This window comes from Cucurbita pepo, chromosome LG03 (genome assembly GCF_002806865.2).
Source record: "Cucurbita pepo subsp. pepo cultivar mu-cu-16 chromosome LG03, ASM280686v2, whole genome shotgun sequence".
In the NCBI taxonomy this organism is placed as follows: Eukaryota; Viridiplantae; Streptophyta; class Magnoliopsida; order Cucurbitales; family Cucurbitaceae; genus Cucurbita; species Cucurbita pepo.
The window spans coordinates 10,612,169-10,636,062 of record NC_036640.1 but is presented as its reverse complement, the minus strand read 5'-3'; the positions used below and the strand labels follow the sequence as shown (position 1 = coordinate 10,636,062).

Here is a 23,894-nt window from a genome sequence, read left to right as displayed (position 1 = left end):
ATTATGATTTCTTGTTCAGGTTGTACGTTTTCAGCCTCACACATTGTTTATTAATCGGCTCGGATGCAGTCTCTGTTTGCAGCAGTGTGATTCTCAGCTATCAACATGGTTTCATCCTTATGATCCTCCAAAACCCTTTGGATGGCAGTCTTATGCTAAAGTTGAACTCTTGAAGGTTTTCACCGTAGAACAGAATACATAACAAAATAAGAGAGCTATGATATCTCGGACAAACTTTCATTAATCAAGTATTGTTTTTTTTCTCTTCAGCTGCGGGTTGAGGGGTACAAGTGGAGCACTCCATTTAGCCTTTATAATGAAGGTATGATGCGAGTTTTATTGAAAAAAGATGGTGGAAATAATCCATTGCAAGTGAGGGTGGAAGTGAGGAGTGGAGCCAAGTGCTCACGCTATGAAGTCATCTTCCGTCCCAATACATCATCTGGACCTTACAGGTAAGTTAATCTAAGCAAAGTTTTCTTATAAAATTAGAACTTGTACAAGATTGTAATTGCTCCATAATGTGTTTATACATGTAGGATTGAAAACCGTTCAGCTTTTTTGCCAATACGCTTTCGGCAAGCTGATGGTACCAATGATTCCTGGAAGTTGCTTCTTCCCAACACGGCTGTTTCTTTTATTTGGGAAGATCTAGGTAGAAGGCGCCTATTGGAACTTCTAATAGATGGTTCAGAGTCATCAAAAACAGACAAGTACGATATTGATGAAATTTCTGATCATCAACCTGTTTCCGACTCTGGTGGACCCTCTAAGGCTTTGCATGTTACTATAGTTAAAGAGGAGAAAATTAATGTTGTTCTTATTAGAGATTGGATGCCAGAAAGTGAACCTGGAAGATTTTTAGGTGGACGTCATTTACCACCTTTATCAAATCCTCCCAGAATTGATTTTTATAGTTCAGAATCTGCTTCCATCTCAAACTGTGAATATCACGTTATTATCGAACTAGCTGAGCTTGGAATATCTCTGGTTGACCATACACCAGAGGAGATATTATATTTGTCTGTGCAAAATCTTCTTCTAGCATACTCCACAGGCCTGGACTCTGGTATCAGTAGGTAATGTTGTTTTCCTCAATCTATATAGTATTCAAAACGAACCATCCCCTTGATTTTGACAGTCCAGATCTATTCTTGACATCTAATATCATTCCCTATGCTTTCTTGAATTTCAATGTCTAAAAGCCAAATACAGAAAAAGTTTTTTCTTTTTTCCTGCATTAGCATAAAATTAAGCTGTTGTCTCTATTCAGCAAAGTTATTGCTCGAATTTCTACTTCTAGAAATTTTTGTTTAGGTTTTAATCAACTATACCTCCCCTAGCTTTCCAATACTTGACAGTAGTCTTGATTTCGATTTAAACAAATATATATCTTAATTCTCTTCTTTTTCTTTAAAATAAAACTTCATTTGCTTTTGTCCTCGAATATTCTTCAACTTAGTTGTCTTTTGAATAAGATCTCATAGGAGGCTTGTATTTAGTCTTAAAGTTACAGGTAGAATGAAACTCTAAATACTTGGAGCCAATATTGGATTTTAAGTCGCTTGGTTTAAAGATTCTGAGAGTTGGACTTGTGTTTTGTTCCTCCAAGATGATATTGGTTAAACATTACATGTTTTGGTACTTTGTTTGATGCAGGTTGAAACTTAGAATGTCTGGAGTACAAGTTGATAACCAGTTGCCGTTGACTCCAATGCCAGTTCTTTTCAGACCACAGAGAGTTGGGGAGGAGACTGATTATATCTTGAAATTTTCAGTGACAATGCAATCAAATGGGTCAATGGATCTCTGTATCTATCCATATATAGGCTTCCATGTGAGAATTCGAGTGCTGTTAATTTATATTTAAAAAAGGATTTATCAGCCATTGAAACTGAATTTCTTCCCTTTTTGGAGCTTCAGGGTCCTGAAAGTTATGCCTTTTCAATCAACATTCATGAACCAATAATTTGGCGCCTTCATGAAATGATGCAGCTAGTTAACCTCAGTAGATTACAGGATACTGGAAGTACTGCTGTTTCGGTGGATCCAGTTATTCAGATAAGGTGCGTTATCTGTCTAATTCTGTGGTTTGGATTGTGGTTTTATATGAACTGCTTTCTTCGAATTGTTTCTTAATATAACTTGGAAATGCAGAGTTCTTCACATATCAGAAGTTCGATTTAGACTCTCTATGGCTATGTCACCCAGTCAACGGCCAAGAGGTGTTCTTGGGTTCTGGTCCTCGCTTATGACTGCATTGGGGAATACTGAGAACATGCCGGTACGCTTTATGATTTTTCTTTATGTGATGCTTTGTACTTCCAATTTCTTGTAGATAACATAGAAGCTGAAGCATGTGGTATACTTGGTGGATTTTGAATGAGATGCCAGAACAAAGGGAAGAGTACTTTCCTGGCACGTTTTTCTCTGCACAATTAACAATTATAGCCTTGAAATATGGAGAAAGAACTTTAAACTAGTAAATCAACGGCAATAAGGGAGGATCTGTAGCTGAGAATGCTATGCTGATAAAGAAATATATTTTTCTCCAATAAAGGAAAACAAATACATGGTAAACTAGTGAATTTGAATGAATAGGGAAAGAAATATTACCCTTTCAGTTGGAGTTGAAAATGTGTATTGCTCCCAACATCTCTAGTTTCTTGAAGGTCAGCTTTTTGCAGTTCCTCTTGTTGTATTTATTACCTCATTGGATGATGGATTAAATACATGCACATAGATAGTTTTATTACCTTGTTCTCAAACTTTTTTACAATGTTTGTAAATATCTATCAGTTCAGGTTTATCATTTTCTACTTTGATACCATGATTGTTTTTGGCCAACTTATGCCACCTTGATATATCTCATGGGACAGTTTACCCAACCTTTTCATGTTGGAAAATTCATAATATTTTAATATCCTATGTTGGCACCAATTAAGTAGCTTGAGAAAAGTACATTTTACTTCTTTTTCTTATCAAATGACATCTAGGTCAACCCGTGGTGGTTAAGTTTAGTTTCATGATGACATAGTAGTAGTAGCTCTCACGTTAAAATAATAAAGCTAAGAAATAGGATTGCATGATGCAATTTCAACAGTGAACAATTTGCATGATGAGAACTTGTCACAGGTGACATTTAAAAATTGGATGCAGGGACCACATTTCAGTCCCCTTTCTACGGATTGTGGGAAGATCTAAACTAAGGTTAGTGTTAGGTGGAGAAAGAGTAGGGACTTAGGGTTTCAAAAACTTATTTCACGGGGAATACCTTTTTCTGTGTGTTTTTTGTCTGTTAGGAGAGAAAATTGGCCACCTTAGCAGTAGGACTAATTCCCCACTTCGGCGATTATTATCAAAGTAAAGATGTATTCTGTTGGATTGAGTGCATCAGTTGGATTTGATGTTATCAAACAGCTGAGTTGGTTATCGTATTTATTAATCTACTGTCTGAATGCGGTGTACCATTTTTGTTTATTGTGATTTTTGAATTATAACTTCTCAGGTCTCAAATTCCTTTTCAGAATTATATATCTGAGAACTTAACTCTTCACCTTTTTCTTTTCTTTTCTTTTCTTTTCTTTTCTTTTCTTTTATCAGATTAGAATAAATCAAAGATTTCGTGAGAATGTCTGCATGAGGCAGAGTACGATGGTCAGTAGTGCTATATCAAGCATTCGGAAGGATCTCCTTAGCCAACCTCTTCAACTTCTCTCAGGTGTAGACATACTGGGTAATGCAAGTAGTGCACTTGGGCATATGAGTAAAGGTGTGGCTGCCTTATCGATGGACAAGAAGTTCATACAAAGCCGTCAAAGGCAGGTGTGTAAAAATATTATAACTGATTTTTTTTTTTTTTTTTTTTTTTCAAATAGTGCTGCAGATTTGAAACATTGCTACTTGTGAAGTAACTTGTAGACATTAAGGAACATTTATTGTTTGCTTAGAGATCTGCGTCCTCGTATCTGCATTCTCCCTTTGAAAGGAACAAAACCAGGAACTTTCTTCAAATTTTAATAGGTTACTTCGCCAAGCATCTTCATGAACGAAATCTTCTTTTCATTCCACAGATAGTTTTGGACTGTATACATGCATGAGCATCATACAGTATGCACACGCATTAAATTAAAACTAAACCATTAGATTTAATCAACAAATTCTACTTAAGTGGTGTCTTGGTAGCTATCTAGCTGTATACAATGTGTTATTGTGAGGTAAAAACTGATTGAACTTTGAATAAATATTTTTTGCTCTAGCAGAGAATGATATTAAGTTAAATCACTGCTGAACCAAAAAGCTTAAGCAAATTTACAGTATAAATTTAATCTTTTTATCAATATTGTTATACTCCTCACTTGTGGGCTTGGAAATTTGTAGAATGTCCAAGAAGGGAAAATCAATATTAATTGAGAAAACAGTGTACAGTTCGAGAGTTTGAACATAAGATCTCCTGTTTTATACCAAATTAAATCATCACTAAACCCAAAATCTTAAGCCGGTGGATTGCTGTAAATTTAATCTTTTTATTGATACTTGACATAATCCATTTTCAAAACCATGCTTTGTGTCAAATAAAAATTCTGGTGAAGCTAAATCCCACATTAATCCGGTTTCTCATAACAGAACTCAGAACAGTATGCAGGCTCCATCTTCAGTTTTAATATGTATCTTACGTTTCCGGCATTTCTTCTTCCTAAAAATCTGGAACATCTTGGCTAATATGTTTGCTTTTCAGGAGAATAAGGGTGTAGAAGATTTGGGTGATGTTATCCGAGAAGGAGGTGGAGCTCTGGCCAAGGGCCTATTCAGAGGAGTCACTGGTATATTAACAAAGCCTCTTGAAGGTGCAAAAACTTCTGGCGTTGAGGGCTTTGTTCAGGGCGTTGGAAAAGGCATAATAGGCGCAGCTGCACAGCCAGTGAGTGGAGTTTTAGATCTTCTATCAAAAACTACGGAAGGTGCTAATGCTGTGAGAATGAAGATAGCTTCTGTTATCACTTCGGATGAACAACTTCTACGAAGGAGGCTGCCTCGTGTAATTAGTGGTGATAATTTGCTTCGACCATATGACAATTATAAAGCACAAGGACAGGTACTGTTTAGCTGGTCATCACCAAGTTACTTTACTGAACGAGTTGGACTGCTGTTAGTATACTAATAAAATAGAAACATTGATGGAAACTTGATTGACAAGGAATATCTTCATAGATTCATTCATAGAATATTTTGTTATTGGAAAATTCTTTATAGCCACATCCCTTTCTAATTCAACCTCAACTTTGCTCCCACTGTTTCTTGCTCTCTGCAAGGTTTCTAGGTCATCCCGAACATAAGTGCAACATCTAAAAGCAGATCATCTATCAATTGTTGAACTATACCCATCTTAGAATTGAATCGATAAGTCATTGTGTGTTTTTATAAGAAAATTCCCTCACCTCTAGTTCTTATATAAGGACCCAATGATTCTATAAACCTTTTTGGTGGATGTTCATGAACAGATTCACAATAACTACAAACTTGATATCAGGATGAAGGTAGGAAAAGATAGATAAGCTTACCCCAGTGGAAGTTTATCTTCTTTTCCATGAACTTTAGATCTATATCCATTGAGGTTTGATCCGATTTTCACCCTTAATACATGTTTCTTTCAATAAATCTATGACATTTTCACTTTAACATAGATATGCCTCTTTTAGAACCTATCCTAGGAAGTACTTAAGATGCCTTTAAGTCTTTTCTTTCGAAGTCTTTATCAAGCAAATTTTTAAGTATTTTTTCTATCGTGATTCCCTGCGAGAATGATGTTATCAACCTAAACAATAGTATTGCAGACTGCTTAAGATTACAGGGTTCTTTCTAATTTTCGAACTTTACCATTATTCTTGTTTGTAATTATATTTCCATCTTTAATGATTTTTTTTTTTTTTTTTTTTTNCAAAATCTTCTAAGATTTTTTCTTTATGACTTTCCTGTTACCTGCCTGGAACACTAATCAATTTTTCTTTTTCCTGGGTGAAGGTCATATTGCAGTTGGCAGAATCGGGATCATTTTTTGTACAGGTTGATTTGTTTAAAGTGCGTGGAAAGTTTGCGTTATCAGATGCGTATGAAGATCATTTTTTACTTCCCAAAGGGAAAATACTTGTTGTCACTCATAGAAGAGTCATATTGATGCAAGTAAGCTAGCTAATTTTTTAATACTTTTTAGTGCCTCCTCTCTTCAGTACGTGACAATTACCTGAAAACCATAACTCCTTTTGTTTTACAGCAACCTTCCACCATCATTGGTCAGAGGAAGTTCAGCCCAGCTAAAGATGCATGTTCTGTTTTATGGGATGTTTTGTGGGGTGACCTTGTGACAATGGAATTTTCGAACGGAAAGAAAGACCATCCAAAATCTCCCCCTTCTCGTCTCATCCTTTACTTGCAATCTCGATCAACCGAGATGAAGGACCATGCTTATGTTGTAAAATGTGGCCGAGGCACTGACCAAGCTCTTCGAGTTTATGCCTCAATTGAGCGTGCAATGAACACCTATGGACAAAACCAACCAAAGGTTTGCTTTGTCTCGGAACCCTATTCAATAATGCCAATATTTATTCATAAGTTCCACTGTTGAGAACCTATCATCGTAGTTAACATCCATTCTTTCTCATGGTGTGGTATACTTCGCAACATCCGGTCAATTCCTTATAGTCTAAGATTTTGGTATCTGATGCACTTTCATTCATTATTTTCTAGACTTTGAGACCTTGGATCGGTGATTCTACTAATCCGGTAAATTTCTAGGCTAACATGTGATTCAATGAAACCCATCTCCATAAACCCAAATTCAGCCAAAATAAATGTCTGATGTATTTGTTGGCACCCCGAAGAGTCTTCCCTAGCATCCTAGCCACAAGAATGTTATGGAAAAAAAAAATTAACAAACACTTCAGGCTGCTAAAACATGGAAATATATACATATACATATATATATATATATATATATATATATATATATATATATATATATATATAATAGCTTTTTCTTGTGTTCGACAGAGAATTCGTTCATTGAATTGAGAATAATCTAGAAATTGGGGAAAGAGAAATAGTAACACTATTGAATAACTGAGATCTTTTGGGGCTTTTTCATATAAAGAATTTCTGCATGACTAGTTGGGATTGTATTGTAAACCGTAAACCAAAATCTTTACAAACTGTTTCAGGAAATAATAAGAGTAAGAAAGCCATATTCACCCATTGCTGATGGTGCCATTGGTGACTATATTCCGAAAGAAGGGTCTGTTGGCTGGTCTCCCCAGCAGGTTTCTCCGTCTGTTCCTTTCACTCTCAGTTCCGCTTTTGGCAGCAGCAGTTACTGATTCAGTGCTTGCGATGTAAATGATTTTTACAAAGCTCCTCATCTTGAGAAGCCACTAGGGAATAGTATCTCCATAACTTTCTTCAGAACTCTTGTGGAACGGTGAAGTTCACAGCTAAGATCCCTGCTAGCACTGCATAGTCTGATGAGAGTTGAACAGTAAGGCAATCCTCTTGATGTATCTATTCTTAGGAATTTGATTTTTAACAGTTTTAAGTGTTAAATATTCTTATTCTTATTCATATGATAATGAACCACGGAATTCATTTGAAGATCATTTGAGCCGAACAAATTTAAAGATCAGTTTTCTTCTCATGCATTACATGTTAAATGGGTTGCTTCATTGATTGATAGTTCTCTTTCTTGGGTGTGCAGGTACTTATGAACCATATGGAGGATATGTTAAACTCGAGTTTGTTTCTGCAGCAATCAGCTTCAGGTTTCCAGATAATGTATAGCCTTTGCGCGACCCTTGTATAGCTGGTTGCATATAAACGATCATGTAGATGCATAATAGAGAGGATGAGACTGATTAGTCCACAGAAAATGAAATTTTTTATGGAATAAAGAGTTGGGCGTGCCATTCCTTTGTTCATTAGATGCAAGTTGTTACTTCACTCCTCTGGTGGCAAAATCAATTGAATAAAATCAATAAAGGGTAATATTTTCTGCTTACCAGTCACATGAGCCAATGACCTATTGCCATGTGTCTTTTTTAATTATGTTTATTTGACCTTATTCTCCTAAACTTTTGGATTAAATCAATTAAAAACTCTGAACTTTAGTCCTTGAATCTATTAGTGATTTATATACCTAATATAACTTTAGTTCTTTTTTAATTATGTTTATTTGACCTTATTCTCCTAAACTTTTGGATTAACTCAAGATCTTCTATAATATGTTCACCAGTTATATTAGGTATATCACTGATATTAAAAAATAACGAAATAAAATAACAAAAAGATGAAAATCTTATTTTTAAAATTGTCATATTGGCAAAACTAAATAGTTGGTTCTATATTTACAAATATGATATGTTTTATGTTGCCATTCAAAAATATTATTTATCACACCTTTTCAACAAAATAAATATTAAAAAAATGAAATAAAGTTAAATTTCTCGGGTGCCACAGTTAATAAAAATCTAAGAAAAATAAGTTTTTATAGATTGTGGTTGGTTCACGCTCAATGTTGATGATTGACGTAATGAACAAGACTGTCTTTTGGCGTGGGCAAAGTGTTCAAAACTTTGACGTGTGTATAGACCACTTATCGTGAAAGGCTCGGCATACAATTGCCATCATTGACATCAAGTAGTGCCTGAAGCGACGATAAGAAACAATAGACATCGTTGCTCCATCTCCTAAACTTCACTCCTGAACCTCGTCGTTTAGGAGATGGAGCAACGATCTCTATTGTTTCTTATCGTCGCACTTTGAGTAACTATTTTCATAGCACTTTCCTAAATTTATAGTAAAAACAACTTCTCAATAACATTTTTATAGAACCATCTGATTAAATGCAAGAGACAAAAATATTTCCTCCTTGTTTGAAAACGGGTTCATTTTTCATAACAAAGTTATCAATAAACCTATCAATTAAATTATGCTAATTGCAAGCACAGCCAGCATATAGCATATATTCATACACCATACCATCATCAATTCCAAACGTCCCCCAAATACCCACCTTTTTTTCAACCTTCATATGCTTAGATTTTCCTTAAAAAGCTTCTTGGCCAGAATCTTCCAATGAGAATGTGAATTGGGAGTATACCAACGGATATAAAGATTCATATTACTTGAGCTGCTGCATTAACAGTTCCATCGCTCGTATCTTCTGCACCATTTTCTGGTTTCCCTGGCTCCATATTACTGCTGGCCGCCACAGGAGGAACCTGCCCCGCATCACCTCTATCGTCAAAACCGCTCTTTCGTGTGCCATGAGACGTTGCAGTTACTGATTCTGGAGGTTGGTCGTCTTTCCTATCGAAGTTCCGCTCACGCGAACGACCGTAATTATCGTGGCTACGGCTACGACTACGGCTTCGGCTGTGACGGCGGGACCAACTCCGACTCCTGCTTCTGCTCCTACTCCTGCTACGGCTTCTACTCCAGCTTCTACTGCTACGACTACGACTACGGCTACCACTGCGACTGCGACTGCGACTTCGACTGTAACCCCATGTTCGGACTCTTTCAGGACTGCGGCTGTAACTTCTGCCTCTACTCCTATTACTGAAGTCGTTTCTATTATCAAATCGACTCTGTCCACGCCCACGCCCACGACCATCCACACTACTGAACCTATCATGTGGCCCGCCGCGATCACCCCTTCCCCAACCAACATGACCTCCAGCAGGGCCACCGAAACCCCGTCCTCTACCCCGTGTAGGAAAGAAATCACCTCTCCCACCTCGTCCACCAGCAGCACCATCCCTCATGTTACCACGACCACCAAACCCACCATCTCTCATCCCACCACGGCCACCAAACCCACCATCCCTTGCACCACCGCGACCACCAAACCCACCATCTCTCATGCCACCCCGGCCTCCTGAATCCCAGCGACTGCCGCCCATAACTGCATCAAAACGACCCATCCCACCCCTATCCTTCCCAAAACTTGGCCCACCACGCATAGCCATATCTCGCAACTCAGGAGGCACATGCTGATCCGCACCCTCCAGTAGTTTAATCAAATCAGCAGCATATTTCCAATCCTGTTCGGTGAAGAAGGTATATGCCACTCCCGTTGCTCCAGCCCTCCCAGTTCTCCCAATTCGATGGACATAGTCCTCAACTCCAGTTGGAAAATCATAGTTGATCACCACTCTGGCATAACAATGAAATAAATAAATCTAAGTACATACTTGGGCAAAAATCATATGATACTTAGCATACAAACCCTCCAACATCAGATCCATTTTCTTTCAAATTTTTATTCCCAACTCCCAAGATTTTCTCTCCGTACCATAGAGGAGAAAAGAGCATAAAAGAGAGCCTACCTTATATCTTTGATGTCAAGCCCACGGGCAGCAACATCTGTGGCAACTAGTATCGGGGACTTTCCACTACGAAACTGGTTCAATACCCAATCACGCTCCCCCTGCGATTTGTCTCCATGAATTGCAGCAGCCCCAAAACCACGACCAAGACTTCGTGCAAGCTGATCACATAGCCTCTTCGTGGAACAAAAAATTATTACCTTAGATCCCCGTTCTTGGGACCTAAGAATCTGTTCTAACCGTCTCTGTTTTTCCATCTGTGGAACGACTTCAACATACTGTTCTCCACCCCCCACCCCCCCCAAAAGAAAACAGAGAGAGAGAGAAAATAAGGCAAAAGAGAGAAGAAAAGGGATCAATGACAAATCATCTACAGGATGACACAACTCATATGATTAAGGCTCAAGAATAAAGATTGCTCGGTATCAAGACTCCTATATTTGGTTATTCAGGGAAATGTGATCAGAACTTTAAATGGGCAATTTATAATTAATTATATAGTTTATGAGGAATTTAATATAATTATGGTGCATTAATTAATGAAACAATCAAAATTGATACAAGAATTAAACATTTTTGTTGAAGGTACCTGAGTTATAGCCTTGTTAGCAGCAAGTTCATCAACGCTGCCAATATTCACCTGGACAGAATTGACTAGAAGATCATTCGCTATTTTTCTTACTTCCTTGGGCCAGGTTGCTGTATACATAAGTGTTTGTCTGCGTGGTGGTATTTCATTCACAATCTTTCTAATTTGGGGTTCAAATCCCATGTCAAGCATTCGATCAGCTTCATCAAGCACAAGAAGTGAAATTTGCCTAAACTTAATCATCTTCATTTCAAGTATATCATTGAGCCGGCCAGGAGTTGCCACAACAATATCAGCACCACGTTCTAACTCCTTTAGCTGAGGACCTTTCGGGGCTCCACCATACAAACACTGAAAGAAGGAAGAGCTTTAACCCATGAAAAGGAGAAAAAACGTACAAAAAAAGGAAGCAGAAGTAGATGAGTCAAGGACACAAAAAGGCAACATTTGAAACTTACCGTGCAACAAACCCTGGAAGACCTCCCAAATTTAATAGCTTCATCTTGTATTTGAGTAGCAAGTTCCCTAGTAGGAGCCAAAACCAACACCGTTGGTCCATTTTGAGGGTTATTCCGGCACTGCCTAAGAAGCATGAAGGCAGGAATCAAATAGCCCAAAGTTTTTCCAGACCCCGTTTTAGCAATGGCAACTATGTCCCGACCTTGCAGGGCAATTGGCCATGTTTGTGCTTGAATTGGCGTTGGAGAAGAGAAACCAGCAGAATATATCTATGGCACAAAGATGAAAATATAGACTCAACCCCAAGTTTAAAACATGCCAAAAGCATTCATGGGTGAAATACATTTTTAAAATACAGAGTTCTACAACAACAAAAACGAAATAGCACAAAAGATCCCATAGAATAGTTGCTTACAGAAGCAACTCGAGGCAACAAAAGATGGCAATAAAGACATATTAAGCAGAGCCAATAAGCAAGACATCTCAGTCACATCAGGTGTGATCTGGTCAAAGAGCCAACACTCTACTAAAAGATGCCCTAGAAAGGCTCCAACCACCCATTTTGCAGCCTCCAAAAATCAAGGGGTTGTTGCATGTGCAAGTGTAGCAATAGCAGTGCAGCGTACGACATATGCTCCTCCTCCGGAGCAGATATCGCACCTGCGACAAGTGAGAACTCATGAGTAAAGACTACATTAATAACAGAAGAGATGAGTAAGCTGGATCATGGATTCTCTTTTTTCATGCACAACCCAGTTGAAAGAAGTTCGAGCAATCGTGAAACTTGCCTCTCTCAGTATCTCCGGAGGGAAGCCAGTAGCCTCAAATGTCATGTAAGGAGATGGAACGTTATCACCCTGCAAAATTAATTGAACTGGTCATTTACAACCAAAAAAGAAAGTGTAGCTTAACTACTACAGATTGAACCAACAGTGCACACCTAATGAATAAAGTCAGTCACACAAATTGCATTTAAAATTAGTGATGTTTCAACTTCCAAGACACTACATAACCTCGACAATTTCACACTGATTTTCCCACAGAATACGGACAACATGATTGGTAGTCAGTGATACAATTATAACAGCCCATGGCATTTACAACACCAACATAATTGGAAAAGATATCCATGCTGAAATACAAACCGTAGCAGTTACTTCATGCTGTTGACGATAAACTTCAACAGGTGACATATTAGTGACATCTGAAGCTCCAATATGAGGAGGGCCTATCAAAGCATTGTTTGACAATGGTGGGCCACCAGATCCATGGCTGTACATATTATGTGAATGCCCAGCAGCAAAATTGGTCCCACTAGGATGGCCAGGTGCTGCAGTTGGAAATGAGACACCACTCATCCTTGTGTCCTGAAAGAAAAGGACAATTTGCATACGCTACATGAAAAAATAAATCAAATAGAACAAAAATACTTGGAAACTTGATATAAAATTTTGCTCAACCTGACTTTTCCAATTCTTTTCTGTTTCTCACTGAAAGTGTTATTTCTCATAACATAGTTAAAGAAAAACATTTCTCTTAACCTAAAACTAAGTAATGGCCAAGGAAAAAAGTTGTTTTTAGTAGTAAACTGAGCTTCAAAAGAGAAATATGAAACAATATACAAGGCATACAAAAAAAAAACCCTCCACAAGTGTAGACTTCCACTGTAGGAACGACCTCTAATCCAATTTCATAATTAATCAAAATCCACATATAACCTCACTCATAAAACTTTACAGTAGCTAACTACATATCTTCCATGTAAAACCCAATGATATAATGTCCTCCCAAAATACCAGCCCCTTTTCAACTTTTTTTAGCTTGAACAAATCTTAGGATATGAAAATAAATATATCTGGTTTTTTTTTCCCTCATATTTGAATCTTACTTAAACAATGCCCAAAAAAGAAACTTAAACATGGAAGAACTACAAATGGACATGAAATGCAGAACCTGCTGGCTCCTTGCCATTGGTATTGCTGCAAGCCTTGGTTGAAGTGGACCAACGCCAGGCCCTTCATTCCTGCCAAAGTAATATTCATTTCCAGCTCTACCTGGCAAATTTTCAGCACTAGTTTGCTGCCCCTGCATCACTGCTGGGCTCATCTGATCTTGGAATCTAGAATGATGTTGGCGATGAGCCAATTCAGTACCTGCATGCTGCAATTGAACCACAGGATTCTGCTGTTGTATGTTTCCTGGAGAGCCACCAAATTGTCGTGCTTGGTCTGATGCTGAACCAAATTGTTGCATTTGAGAAGAATTGGTTCCAGGATGAAGGTTATGAATAGATGAGGTACCACCACTTTGTTCAAACTGGGAAGAAGAAAAGCCAACTTGGTTTCCTGACTGGATATTATCCTCCTCTCTCTTCAGAAAAGCTGACTTCTGCTCAAGGTGATTGCCAAATGGTTGACCTAAAGGGCTTTGTTGAACTTGCTGCTGCAAATTGTGCTGCACACTTGGATGCACACTTTGCTGGTAGCCGATATACTGAAGCTGCTGCTGACCATATTGTGGTTGCGGACCTTGAGGCTGCCCAACTAATGGCGTTTGATTTTGCATGCTTGGTTGTCCTAAATGCTGGATTGATGGTTGTGGTATTTGTTGTCCTGGATTCTGTAAGGGTTGTCCTGGATTCTGCGGGGGTTGCTGATTTGGATGCTGAGACATTTGTGGATTTGCATGTGCCATTTTCTGACCTTGATGCATGACCTGCTGCTGGCCAAGATGCGGTGACGACATTGCAAACAGCCCCTGTTGCTGCATGACCTGGTTCGATTGTGAGCTATTTTGTCGCCCATCTGGTGCCATTTGCAAGCCAGGATGGTGATTAACAGTTGCCTGACCGGCAACAGAACTGTGCTGTTGTGACATCAGATGTCCAGGTTGTTGAGAAAGTTGGCTATTTGATTGGCCTTCTTGTTGAGGGACATGATGATTTTTCTGTACATGCGGTGTTAATGCACCATTCGATGGCATTGAATGAGCCTCCGAAACTGAAGTAGGCTTGGAAGAAGAGACGCCAGGATGAGGACCGAGCGGCAATGGTGGTGGCAAAGAGACCGGTTTTTCATACTGAGTTACGTTGGTTTCAGGGTTCCAGTAGTATAACAGTCCAGTGCTCCCATCAATCAATCCCTTCCAGGGTTTGGGAAGAGTAGGGTCGTCCGGTGCATAGCGAGGACCAAGAGAAGGGGGAGCAGACTCTCCAGTTTCCATGACTTCAAAATGAATCAAGAAATTGATCACAAACAAGTCAGTATTCAATAAACACAGCTAGCATCTCTCCCATCCACTGATGAATAAGTACCACATAGAGTTATAAACAAAGGTTAACCAAAATTGAGAACAAAATTTAATTCCAACCCAAGTTTATTCAGTTTGCCAAGATAATAAACACTAGAATCCGTTATACACTAAATTCAGATATCTTATAATGCCATAATGAAATTTCCTTCAAACTCATATCATTCATTCAATCTTCAAAATTTTCCCAATCATCCTTACATTTAAGTCAAGTAAGAATCAAACCAACGAACAAATGAATTCCAAACCAAAAAAAAACAGAATGCAACAAGATGATCAGAGAAACAAAATTTTATACATCTACCTCAATAAAGATCCGAATTCCGATAATGTTTCTCCTTCCTCGTCAAGACCTGACGAGAGAAGTAAAATTAAAGGATGCCCCAAATGATTGGCACGTTGAATCGCTCAATCGAACGAACAACAAAGTTCTTCAAGGAGAGATTCACAGGGGATTCTGAGGCGCTAGGGCTACTGGAGATGTTACCGAATGCAGCGTCTCGTCTCAATCTACCATTTACACGACGAAGAGGGACCGATCGATAAAAAATTGGACGGCCAGGATCATCTATTGTGGCTTGCGTTCGAATCTCGCACGTCCAAATAGCGACCGGGTGGCGACGCTTCCCTCTTATTTTCGGCTCTTGAGCTCTTTATAGAACTACGGGTTACGAGTTCAAGACTCCGACCCTTTGCATGTGACCCGTGGGTCGACCCGTTTTATTGCTAACAATATTGTATTTTTTTATTATTTTTATATCTACCCATTTTAAAAATCTTTCAATTTTTAAATATTTTTTAGATTTGAGCATTAAATTTGGCTAAGGATTCTATTGGCATGGTTCTGATACCATGTTAGATGAACACGACTCTCCACAATCATATGATATTGTCCATTTCGAACATAAACTCTCGTGGTTTTGCTTTAGGCTTTTCCAAAATGCCTCATACCAATTGGGAGTGTATTTCTTGATTATAAACTCATGATCATTCCCTAAATTAGCAAATGTGGGACTTTCATCCAACAATTGCCAATAACGTTGGGAAGTGATAAAAATGTAATGAACTTGATTTTAATACAGATAGACACGAGAGTTGGTCGAGAGGAGAAGATGAGTATGATAAACCCTAATGCTTAAAAAAAACACAATTTTAACGGGAACGAAACTAGGAGGAACAAGGACATACAAGGAGACAGAAAAAGGGCTTAATAAGACTAAGACCAAGAAACCGAGACGATAAAATGTTGATATGAAAGATGAAGGAAACAGAATTAGGGTCACTTTCATTTAATGTCTGTCTCAAGCATTTATCCACAAAACTACTCTCGTTTAAGAATAGTCTCAATTCATTCATATACCCCTTTGTTAACTCCGAGCATTTCAACTATTTTTATGATTATGTTCATTTGAAACTTGCTACCTAGGGAAGTTCACGGGACAAGGTTAGATATGGATGTTCCTGGTCGCTGTTTCCACTCATTTAAATCTATTATCTCACCATTTATTTTCCCTTTTTTTTATCGCCTAAATAAGGAGTTAGCTACAACCTAACCATTGAGACCAGGAATCTGTTAAGACTATAAGCTATAAGCTAAAGTGAGACGGTAAATGGATTAAACAATTAGCTACACTTCAATCATCAACAGTAATTGGGAAAATAGCGATCAAGATTATTATTTAATTATTATAATATAAAATATTCTTAGTAAATAAAATAATATTTTATAATAGTTAGGGGTGTACATTCAACCAGACAACTTGGACCAACCCAACCCGAACTATAAGGGTTGGGTTGGATTAGCATTTCAGGTAGGGTTAGGTTCATTTTTCTGAACCCAAACTGAATCGGTTTGTTTTCGGGTGCGTGGGATAAAACCTTCGAGTTTACAGCCAGATAAAAATATATAAATTATAATAAATAAAAAATTGTATTAATAAGTTTACCTTCGACTTCCCAAGGACACCAGAGATATATACATTTTTTTAATTATTATTTTGTTTAATTTCTTTATTCTCTATAATTTTCAAAAAGCTAAAATAGTGGACAATTGAAATTAGATTGATAAAATATTACGGTAGAGAATTCTGGATTATTTTTTAAAAAAATTAACGACTAAAACATTTTTTATTATTATTTTATTTTATTTATTTATTTTGGATTATTTTAAGAATTTTTTTTTAGAGCTGGACACAATTGAAATTAGATTATAGAAAAGAATTATGGATTATTTTAAAAAGATTTAACCCCTAAAATATTGGACACTGGATGATAAAAAAATTAGTTTAAAGATTTTAAATTCTAATATATTTATTATCTATGTGTTGTAACGTTATTAAATCACAATTTATATATTTTTTTATTTTTTCTAATAATTTAGAATTCTATTGGTATAATTGTAATTAAAATATTTGAGAGTATTTTTATTTTTGTTATATACCATCTTTAAACTAATTTTTATTGTTTATTTAATTTAATTGAATGGATAAAAAATTACTTTAAAATTTTTAAATTCTAATATATTTATTATCTATTTGTTGCCATGGTGTTAAATCATATATATATATATATATATATATATTAGTTTAGGTCTCTGACCTATAATTACAATTAAAATATTTTATGGCATTTTTAAACTAATGGTTTTGATAGTTTATTTAATTTCATGATTTATCCTTATATTTGTTATTACTTTAGCCAATTCTTAAGAAAAGTCAGACATTTTTAGTTTTATGACAATGTTGAAGTAGGATTATAATTTTCGCATTAATTTTCTTTTTATTGTGAATAATTATAGATCAAGTTTTGTTTGTAAATTTTTAATATATTTGATCTAAAATTCTATTTTATAATTTTAGTATTAATTTTGTTCGTGAATAAATATAGATGGATTTTGCTTGTGAACTTTTAATATATTTTATCTAAATTCTATATTAATAATTATAAAGTGTGGATAAATAAAATTTTTAATTTTTTTTTTTTTTGACAACTTGACCACCCATCCCAATTTCGGGTTGAATCCTAAGTTGTCTGAGTAAAAAAAAAAATCTCTCAACTTAACTCAATCCAGACCATCCATCCAGACCATGTGCACCTCTGAGGAAGGAGGAAATTATAATTACCATATAAACCATTATTTCTAATTCAGATTTCAACAACATTCTAGAACATCAATTTCATTTATTCTTGAGAAGCTAAGAAGGTGGAAGATCATACTTCACCTACAAAACTCCCAAGTCTACCGACTTTCGATCATTATTGCCATTTGAATCAATTAATTAAAGGCAAAAAGTTCGATCGAGAGACTCGTGATTGCGAATCCCGCACCAGGTTCCTTTTGTTTCGATTTTCCTCTCTACAACTATCCTGGCTCAAGGGAGAGTTGGAAGAGAAAGCTGAAGAAGAAGCTCAAAGGTGGTGCCCGTAGCTGTAGTTATAGCTTTGTGATCACGGCACCGAACCTTCAGATCAATGGCTCTCGACGCCGAAGCTGTACCAGCGGCGGAGTTGGCGCTTGCTGATACCGACATCAACTGGAACAGGTTCTCCACCAGCTTTTCCTCTGCGATCAATTTTCTACTAATTTGCTTGCGAAAATCATGATCCTCACCGGTTTTTGAACTAAAGTATGCTAGATGTTAACTTCTTCTTGTTGTTGTGGAATTTGTCTTGTATGTCTTGGTATCTGTTTTAGGAATTCGTTTGAGGAACTGAGAAGCGCGTTTTAGCTATTAACATCCAATTGTTGTGGAATTTTGTTTGGTTTGTCTGAGTCTTCGAATTTTTTTGGTCAGAGAATGTATTAGGATCTTATAGTTTTGGCATCGTTTTCTTTTTTGTGGTTAAGCATTTGGAATTTGGAGCTTAAACTAGGTCGATGTTCTATAATCGCCAAACTAGGCTTCTGTACTAGTTGATCATTACACAATATAACGTGTGATTTCATACCTAGGCGATTGTTCTCCTCCACTTTACTTCTAACGTCCTCACCTTCAATAATCTCCACCAGTACGCCTTCATACTTTTCTTTTCGTTTTGTCAATGCTACTGTAGTTTTCATCTCAAAATGAAATTATTTTTTGTGATCAAGAATTGTAGCTCTCTTTTACCGATTGGTTAGAATGTATTTCCATGTTTCGTGTAATCTTGTATCCGTTCTTCTTGTAATGCTACTGATAACTTCAATTAGGTTGGACAAGACAAAGTTTCACATAATTGGAGCAATTCTCTTTACTGCTCAGTCAGCCCTGTTACATCCAACAGCGGTTGTAAAAACTAGAATGCAAGTTGCTGGATCTGGTCTGTCTCACATGCGTGGACTGTCAGTTTTCTGGAATATATTGAAGTCTGATGGAATCTCTGGCTTATATAGAGGTTTTGGTACTTCAGCGGTTGGTTCATTGCCTGGTAGAGTACTGGCTTTAACATCACTGGAAGTATCGAAAGACATAATGTTGAAATATACTGGAAGTCTGCAAATGCCAGAAGCAACTCGTGTTGGTCTTGCCAATGGAGTGGCAGGCATGATCTCAAATTTGGTTTCATGCATATACTTCGTGCCGTTGGACGTGGTACATGAACATTTCCTTTCTATTCTTGTCTATTGAGATCGTATTTGTTTGTGAAGAAGTTTAGTTCAGAAGATTGGGATTGAAACTTGATAAGAAAACTTTTTAAGACTTGATTGAATTAAATGATTTTCCATACATGGTTCATTGTCACAAGATCCATGCACATAGTTTAGTGGTAACAAACATGTAATCTTTCCTTTCAAGTGGGAGGATCAAGTTCCCATATTTGTTGTACTAAAAAGAAAAAGGAAAAAGTTCCCATGTTTAATTTCCAATATAGTTCTTAGGACGTAATAGTGAACTTGTTCCTCTCTGCTACTCGACAGTTTATTATTGTCAGTACGCTAAGTAAGCAGCTTCAATTTTAATTTGTATCTATACCTATATCTATATCTACTACTCGTGATGCCCCTGAATAACTACACAATGTCAATTGTTATCCACAGACTTGTCAGAGGATGATGGTTCAAGGGCTACCTGGAACCACCTTCTGCAATGGCCCACTTGATGTTGTGAGAAAAGTGATGAAGGCTGAAGGATTTCGTGGTTTATATAGGGGTTTTGGATTAACGGCTGTATCTCAATCCCCAGCATCTGCTCTCTGGTGGGGTGTCTATGGTGCTGCTCAGCATATCATATGGAGGTGCAATAATTTTCCAGCATAGTCAACTATATGGATTAATTTTACATTAATGGTTAAAATCTTGGACTATGAGTAATCTAATCATTATTAGGAGCTTAGGATATCGAGATAGCATGGAGAAGAAACCTTCTCACATGGAGATGGTTACTGTTCAGGCTACAGCTGGAATGGCAGCAGGTGCTTGTTCGTCTATTATTACAACTCCTCTAGACACAGTAAAGACACGACTTCAGGTAAAATAGTTGTTAGTATTAGTACGCTGCACGACATTGGTACGAAATGATGAAATGGCTAAGACAGTCGCTTATTTTATCTGTATCTCTCCAATGCAGGTCATGGATAACTATGGAATTGGAAGACCATCTGTGCTCAAGACATCAAGAGCACTCTTCAAGGAAGATGGATGGTTGGGGTTTTATAGAGGCTTTGGACCTCGGTTTTTGAATATGTCACTTTATGGAACCACGATGATAGTCACATACGAACTGATCAGTAAGTCATATTTCACATTTTTCTTATGTGAAAGTTTATGAAACTGACTCAGGACATTAGGAAACACGTAAATTATTAATCACGCTTCTCGTGCAAATTTATAATTATATTTATCTATAACGATCACCTTTTATTAGTTCTTCTAAAAATGTTATATCAGTCCCTTAAATTTATAATATAACCTTGTGCATTGCTGTTTAATCCTCTATTATACTTTTTTATCAGAGAGACTTTCCTTAAAGGAGATCGTGACATCTTGAACGGGAGGACTTGTGCGGGATGTTTAGAAGGAATAGAATAGTAAGCCAGATGCTTCATTTCTTTTTTTTTTTTCATTCTTTTTTCCATCTTTTTTGGATGGTGGGGATTGTAAGCAGCAGATGAAACATAGAAGCAACACATTGACACAGGACGGTACCAAACTAGCAATGGTACAAACGTAGATCATTCCATTTTTCCTTTCTGTATGCTGAAACACAGGTGTCCTTTTTACAATTTTAAAGTCACCAATATGAATTTCATTTTGTTAGAACTGCATTCATGAACTAATGGAAAGATGAATAATATTTCATTGATTTGTAGGATTTCTTGCATGGTTGAATCATTGATTTTTTCCCCTCTTGGCGGTGTAGTAAGCATCTTAAACTAGCAGTGGATGAATCATAGTGATAGAATCATCATTGACACATGACAGATCTTAACTTGCAGTAGTTGAAACGTAGACCATTCCGTTCTTGTAATCATGAACAAACGGATAAAATGAATGATGTTTCATTGATTTGTAAGACTGTCTGCATTCTTGAATCCCACCACCAATGCAAAGTTGCATTACCGTCGGAGCCTGCTGGCGGTGTCTTCAGGTATCAGAATACTTTATCTTTACTTTGTGGTGCATAAATATTACCTCTTATTTTGCTATTCTTATCTTACCAAACTCTGAATAAGGTGAAGGGCCCCTGGAATGATCGGCCAGAGGATTGAAAGAGTTCGTGTACAGCCCAAATCTACTGTTAACAAATATTGTCCGCTTTGACCCATTACGTAACAGCTTCACGGTTTTAAAACGCATCTGCTGGAGATAGGTTTTCACATCCTTATAAAGAATGTTTCGCTCTCTTCTCCAACCGATGTGCGATCTCACAATTCGGGAATGTTATCATTGGAAACAACTGTATTCCTACTTCTGTATTCTCATACGTCAATCAAATTCAACGAAGCAAGGTAAATATCATCCATATGTCGTGAAATGCGTTGCTTAACACACTTGGGGTTGGATGGCTGGGGGGTAGAAAAATATGGAAACTGAACATGATCGTCTTCTCTTGCACTTGTGAATAAAAATTGAACATTGTTGCTTTGTCATGACATTTACATGCAGGTGATTTCACTCCAGTTTGTACCACGGAGATCTGGATGATGGCTGCTCAAACAGAGTTTGGTAGAGAGGGTATGAAGCTCTTAGGATTGTCTTGAGATGAAGTTCGATCTCATTCCGAGTGGATCAAGGATATCAAAGCCTATAATGTGAGTTTTTCGATACGCCCTGGTTCTTTTGGTATTTGAATAGTTAGGAACATACGGTAGCAGTAAGGAAAAAAAAAAGCACGTTTTGGTGAAATATGTTTGACAAATGCATTCATTCCTTCATCATCACTACTACCTCGTTATGAGTCTTTAATGTTTTGATATATATTCTTTTTTAATAATATATGTTAACATTTAGTTTCTAAGTAGTTCAACTTCGGAGACAGTGTGAAATGGATGGGATGTTAGGAATCAGACTCTTGAGACTCTTCACAATGGTATGATATTGTCTACTTTGAGTATAAAGTCTCATGGCTTTGTTCTGGACTTCCCCAAAAGGCCTTATGCCAATGGAGATAGTATTCCTCACTTATAAACGCATAATCTCCCACCAAATTAACCAATGTGGGACTCACTCCCAATAATCCTCAACAATCCTCCCCTTGAACAAAGTACCCCATAAGCCTCAGGGAGGCTTATGGAGCTCTCGAATAGCCTCCCCTTAATTGAGGCTCGATTCCTTTCTCTGGAGCCCTCGAACAACATACACCATTTGTTTGACACTTTAGTCACTTTTGACTATATCTTCAAGGCTCACAATTCTTTGTTCGATATTTGAGGATTCTATCAACATGGTTAAGTTTAGGGCATGACTCTGATACCAAATATTAGGAACAGAGAGAGAGAGAAAACTGGAAATCTCATCTATTGAAGAATGAAATTGGCTATTGTGTTACATAATACATCGGAAAACAAATCAAATCTGGTAGGACTAAATCTGGCCTGGCTAAATTAAATCTAATTCAAATAGCTAAATCAAATCTAATTTGCATCTTTTTATCAAAAAACAAAAGCCATGTAGAATCAGATAAGGGTTTGTAAAGGACAAAGGTCTGGAAGGGTACCCATTGCCGTAAATTCTGCTGACTTTGTTTGAATTCGTGGGCTTTGCTTCCACCTTTTTTCACACTTATCTTTGCCTTTAAAGGGATTGGCTGTAACACATTTTAGATTATCTACAAATTGTCGCGTGTCATTTAATAGGGATGTGGAGTCCAACAACATTAAATACATTGTTATCCAAGTATGAACATAAAAGGTAAGAAATAAAAATGGTTTGGTTCATTCTAGTCCTAGTTTAAATCACCGATTCAAAATGGGCTACCAAAGAGTAAATGTCGGTATGTCTTCATCATCCAACTTGGCACTAGTAAGAAATAAAAATGGTTTGGTTCATTTCCTTGTTAGATTGTTCTAGCTCGGTATTGTTTCAATTGGGAGGTTATCTTGAAAGTTTGAGTCCAATTTTTTCCTCTTCAAATGTATTATATAATCTATTCAATACGTTGTGAAATAGTTCGATCCATATCCGGTGTGGGCATTAGAGCATTGAGAGGACCTTTTTCTAGTGTACTAGTTATCATACCCATTGTAAACGTTGATAGCCAAATGCAGAGCAAATAACTGCTAAAAGCGTCCAAGTAGTACGCCCACCGATACTTAAAAATATTCATTTGGCCTTTATAATTTTATAACAGAATTATTTTAGTATCTATTTATAATAAAATTGTTACTTTTTAACAAGTTAGGAGTGTTGGATGATGAAAGTCCTATCGGTTAATTTAGGGAATGATCATGGGTTTATAAACAAAGAATACTCCCTCCATTGGTACGAGGCCTTTTAGGGAAGCCAAAGCAAAACCATGAGAGCTTATGCTCAAACTTGACAATATCATACCATTGTGGAGAGTCGTGTTCGTCTAACATGGTATCAAAGTCATGCCCTAAACTTAGTCGTGCCAATAGATTGGTAAATCCTCAAATATCGAACAAAGAACTCCAAAAGAAAAGGAGTCAAGCCTCCTCGAAGGCAGTAAAAAATGACTAAGACTCCAAAGGAGTCGAGCCTCGATTAAGGAGAGGTGTTGGAT

The 23,894-nt window shown here is 37.1% G+C and overlaps 3 protein-coding genes across 13 annotated transcripts in view; 2 read left to right on the top strand and 1 right to left on the bottom strand.

Annotated features, from left to right (window-relative positions):
* Positions 1-8,044, top strand: part of LOC111790806 — a 67,844-nt gene extending 59,800 nt beyond the window's left edge. The window contains exons 53-64 of the mRNA XM_023671868.1: positions 20-175; positions 271-455; positions 540-1,079; positions 1,660-1,837; positions 1,924-2,066; positions 2,158-2,284; positions 3,604-3,825; positions 4,739-5,095; positions 6,022-6,180; positions 6,272-6,559; positions 7,215-7,528; positions 7,745-8,044. Coding sequence (XP_023527636.1) covers positions 20-175; positions 271-455; positions 540-1,079; positions 1,660-1,837; positions 1,924-2,066; positions 2,158-2,284; positions 3,604-3,825; positions 4,739-5,095; positions 6,022-6,180; positions 6,272-6,559; positions 7,215-7,370 — 2,511 coding nt within the window. The 3' untranslated portion in view covers positions 7,371-7,528; positions 7,745-8,044. The remainder of the gene's footprint in view (positions 1-19; positions 176-270; positions 456-539; positions 1,080-1,659; positions 1,838-1,923; positions 2,067-2,157; positions 2,285-3,603; positions 3,826-4,738; positions 5,096-6,021; positions 6,181-6,271; positions 6,560-7,214; positions 7,529-7,744) is intronic.
* Positions 8,045-8,853: 809 nt separating this feature from the next.
* LOC111790432 (DEAD-box ATP-dependent RNA helicase 40-like) lies at positions 8,854-15,349 on the bottom strand. The gene is made up of 8 exons (XM_023671319.1): positions 15,038-15,349; positions 13,378-14,648; positions 12,570-12,791; positions 12,213-12,281; positions 11,424-11,693; positions 10,966-11,316; positions 10,377-10,654; positions 8,854-10,203 (listed from the first exon to the last, which is right to left on the bottom strand). The coding sequence occupies exons 2-8, from the start codon at positions 14,644-14,646 to the stop codon at positions 9,162-9,164; spliced, it is 3,501 nt and encodes a 1,166-aa protein (XP_023527087.1). The 5' UTR covers positions 14,647-14,648; positions 15,038-15,349; the 3' UTR covers positions 8,854-9,161.
* A 2,585-nt stretch (positions 15,350-17,934) lies between these two features.
* Positions 17,935-22,112, top strand: LOC111791894 (solute carrier family 25 member 44-like). 11 transcript variants are annotated; one of them, XM_023673406.1, is made up of 10 exons: positions 17,935-18,275; positions 18,923-19,304; positions 19,751-19,947; positions 20,039-20,180; positions 20,280-20,439; positions 20,665-20,739; positions 21,022-21,070; positions 21,148-21,299; positions 21,385-21,660; positions 21,818-22,112. In XM_023673406.1, exons 1-6 carry the CDS (start codon positions 18,205-18,207, stop codon positions 20,697-20,699), a joined length of 987 nt encoding a protein of 328 aa, XP_023529174.1. In that variant the 5' UTR covers positions 17,935-18,204; the 3' UTR covers positions 20,700-20,739; positions 21,022-21,070; positions 21,148-21,299; positions 21,385-21,660; positions 21,818-22,112. The 11 variants fall into 11 exon arrangements, with proteins under 11 accessions (XP_023529174.1, XP_023529175.1, XP_023529170.1 ...); XM_023673407.1 differs by having other exon boundaries at positions 21,134-21,299; XM_023673402.1 differs by having other exon boundaries at positions 20,665-20,919.
* The last annotated feature ends 1,782 nt before the right edge of the window (positions 22,113-23,894 follow it).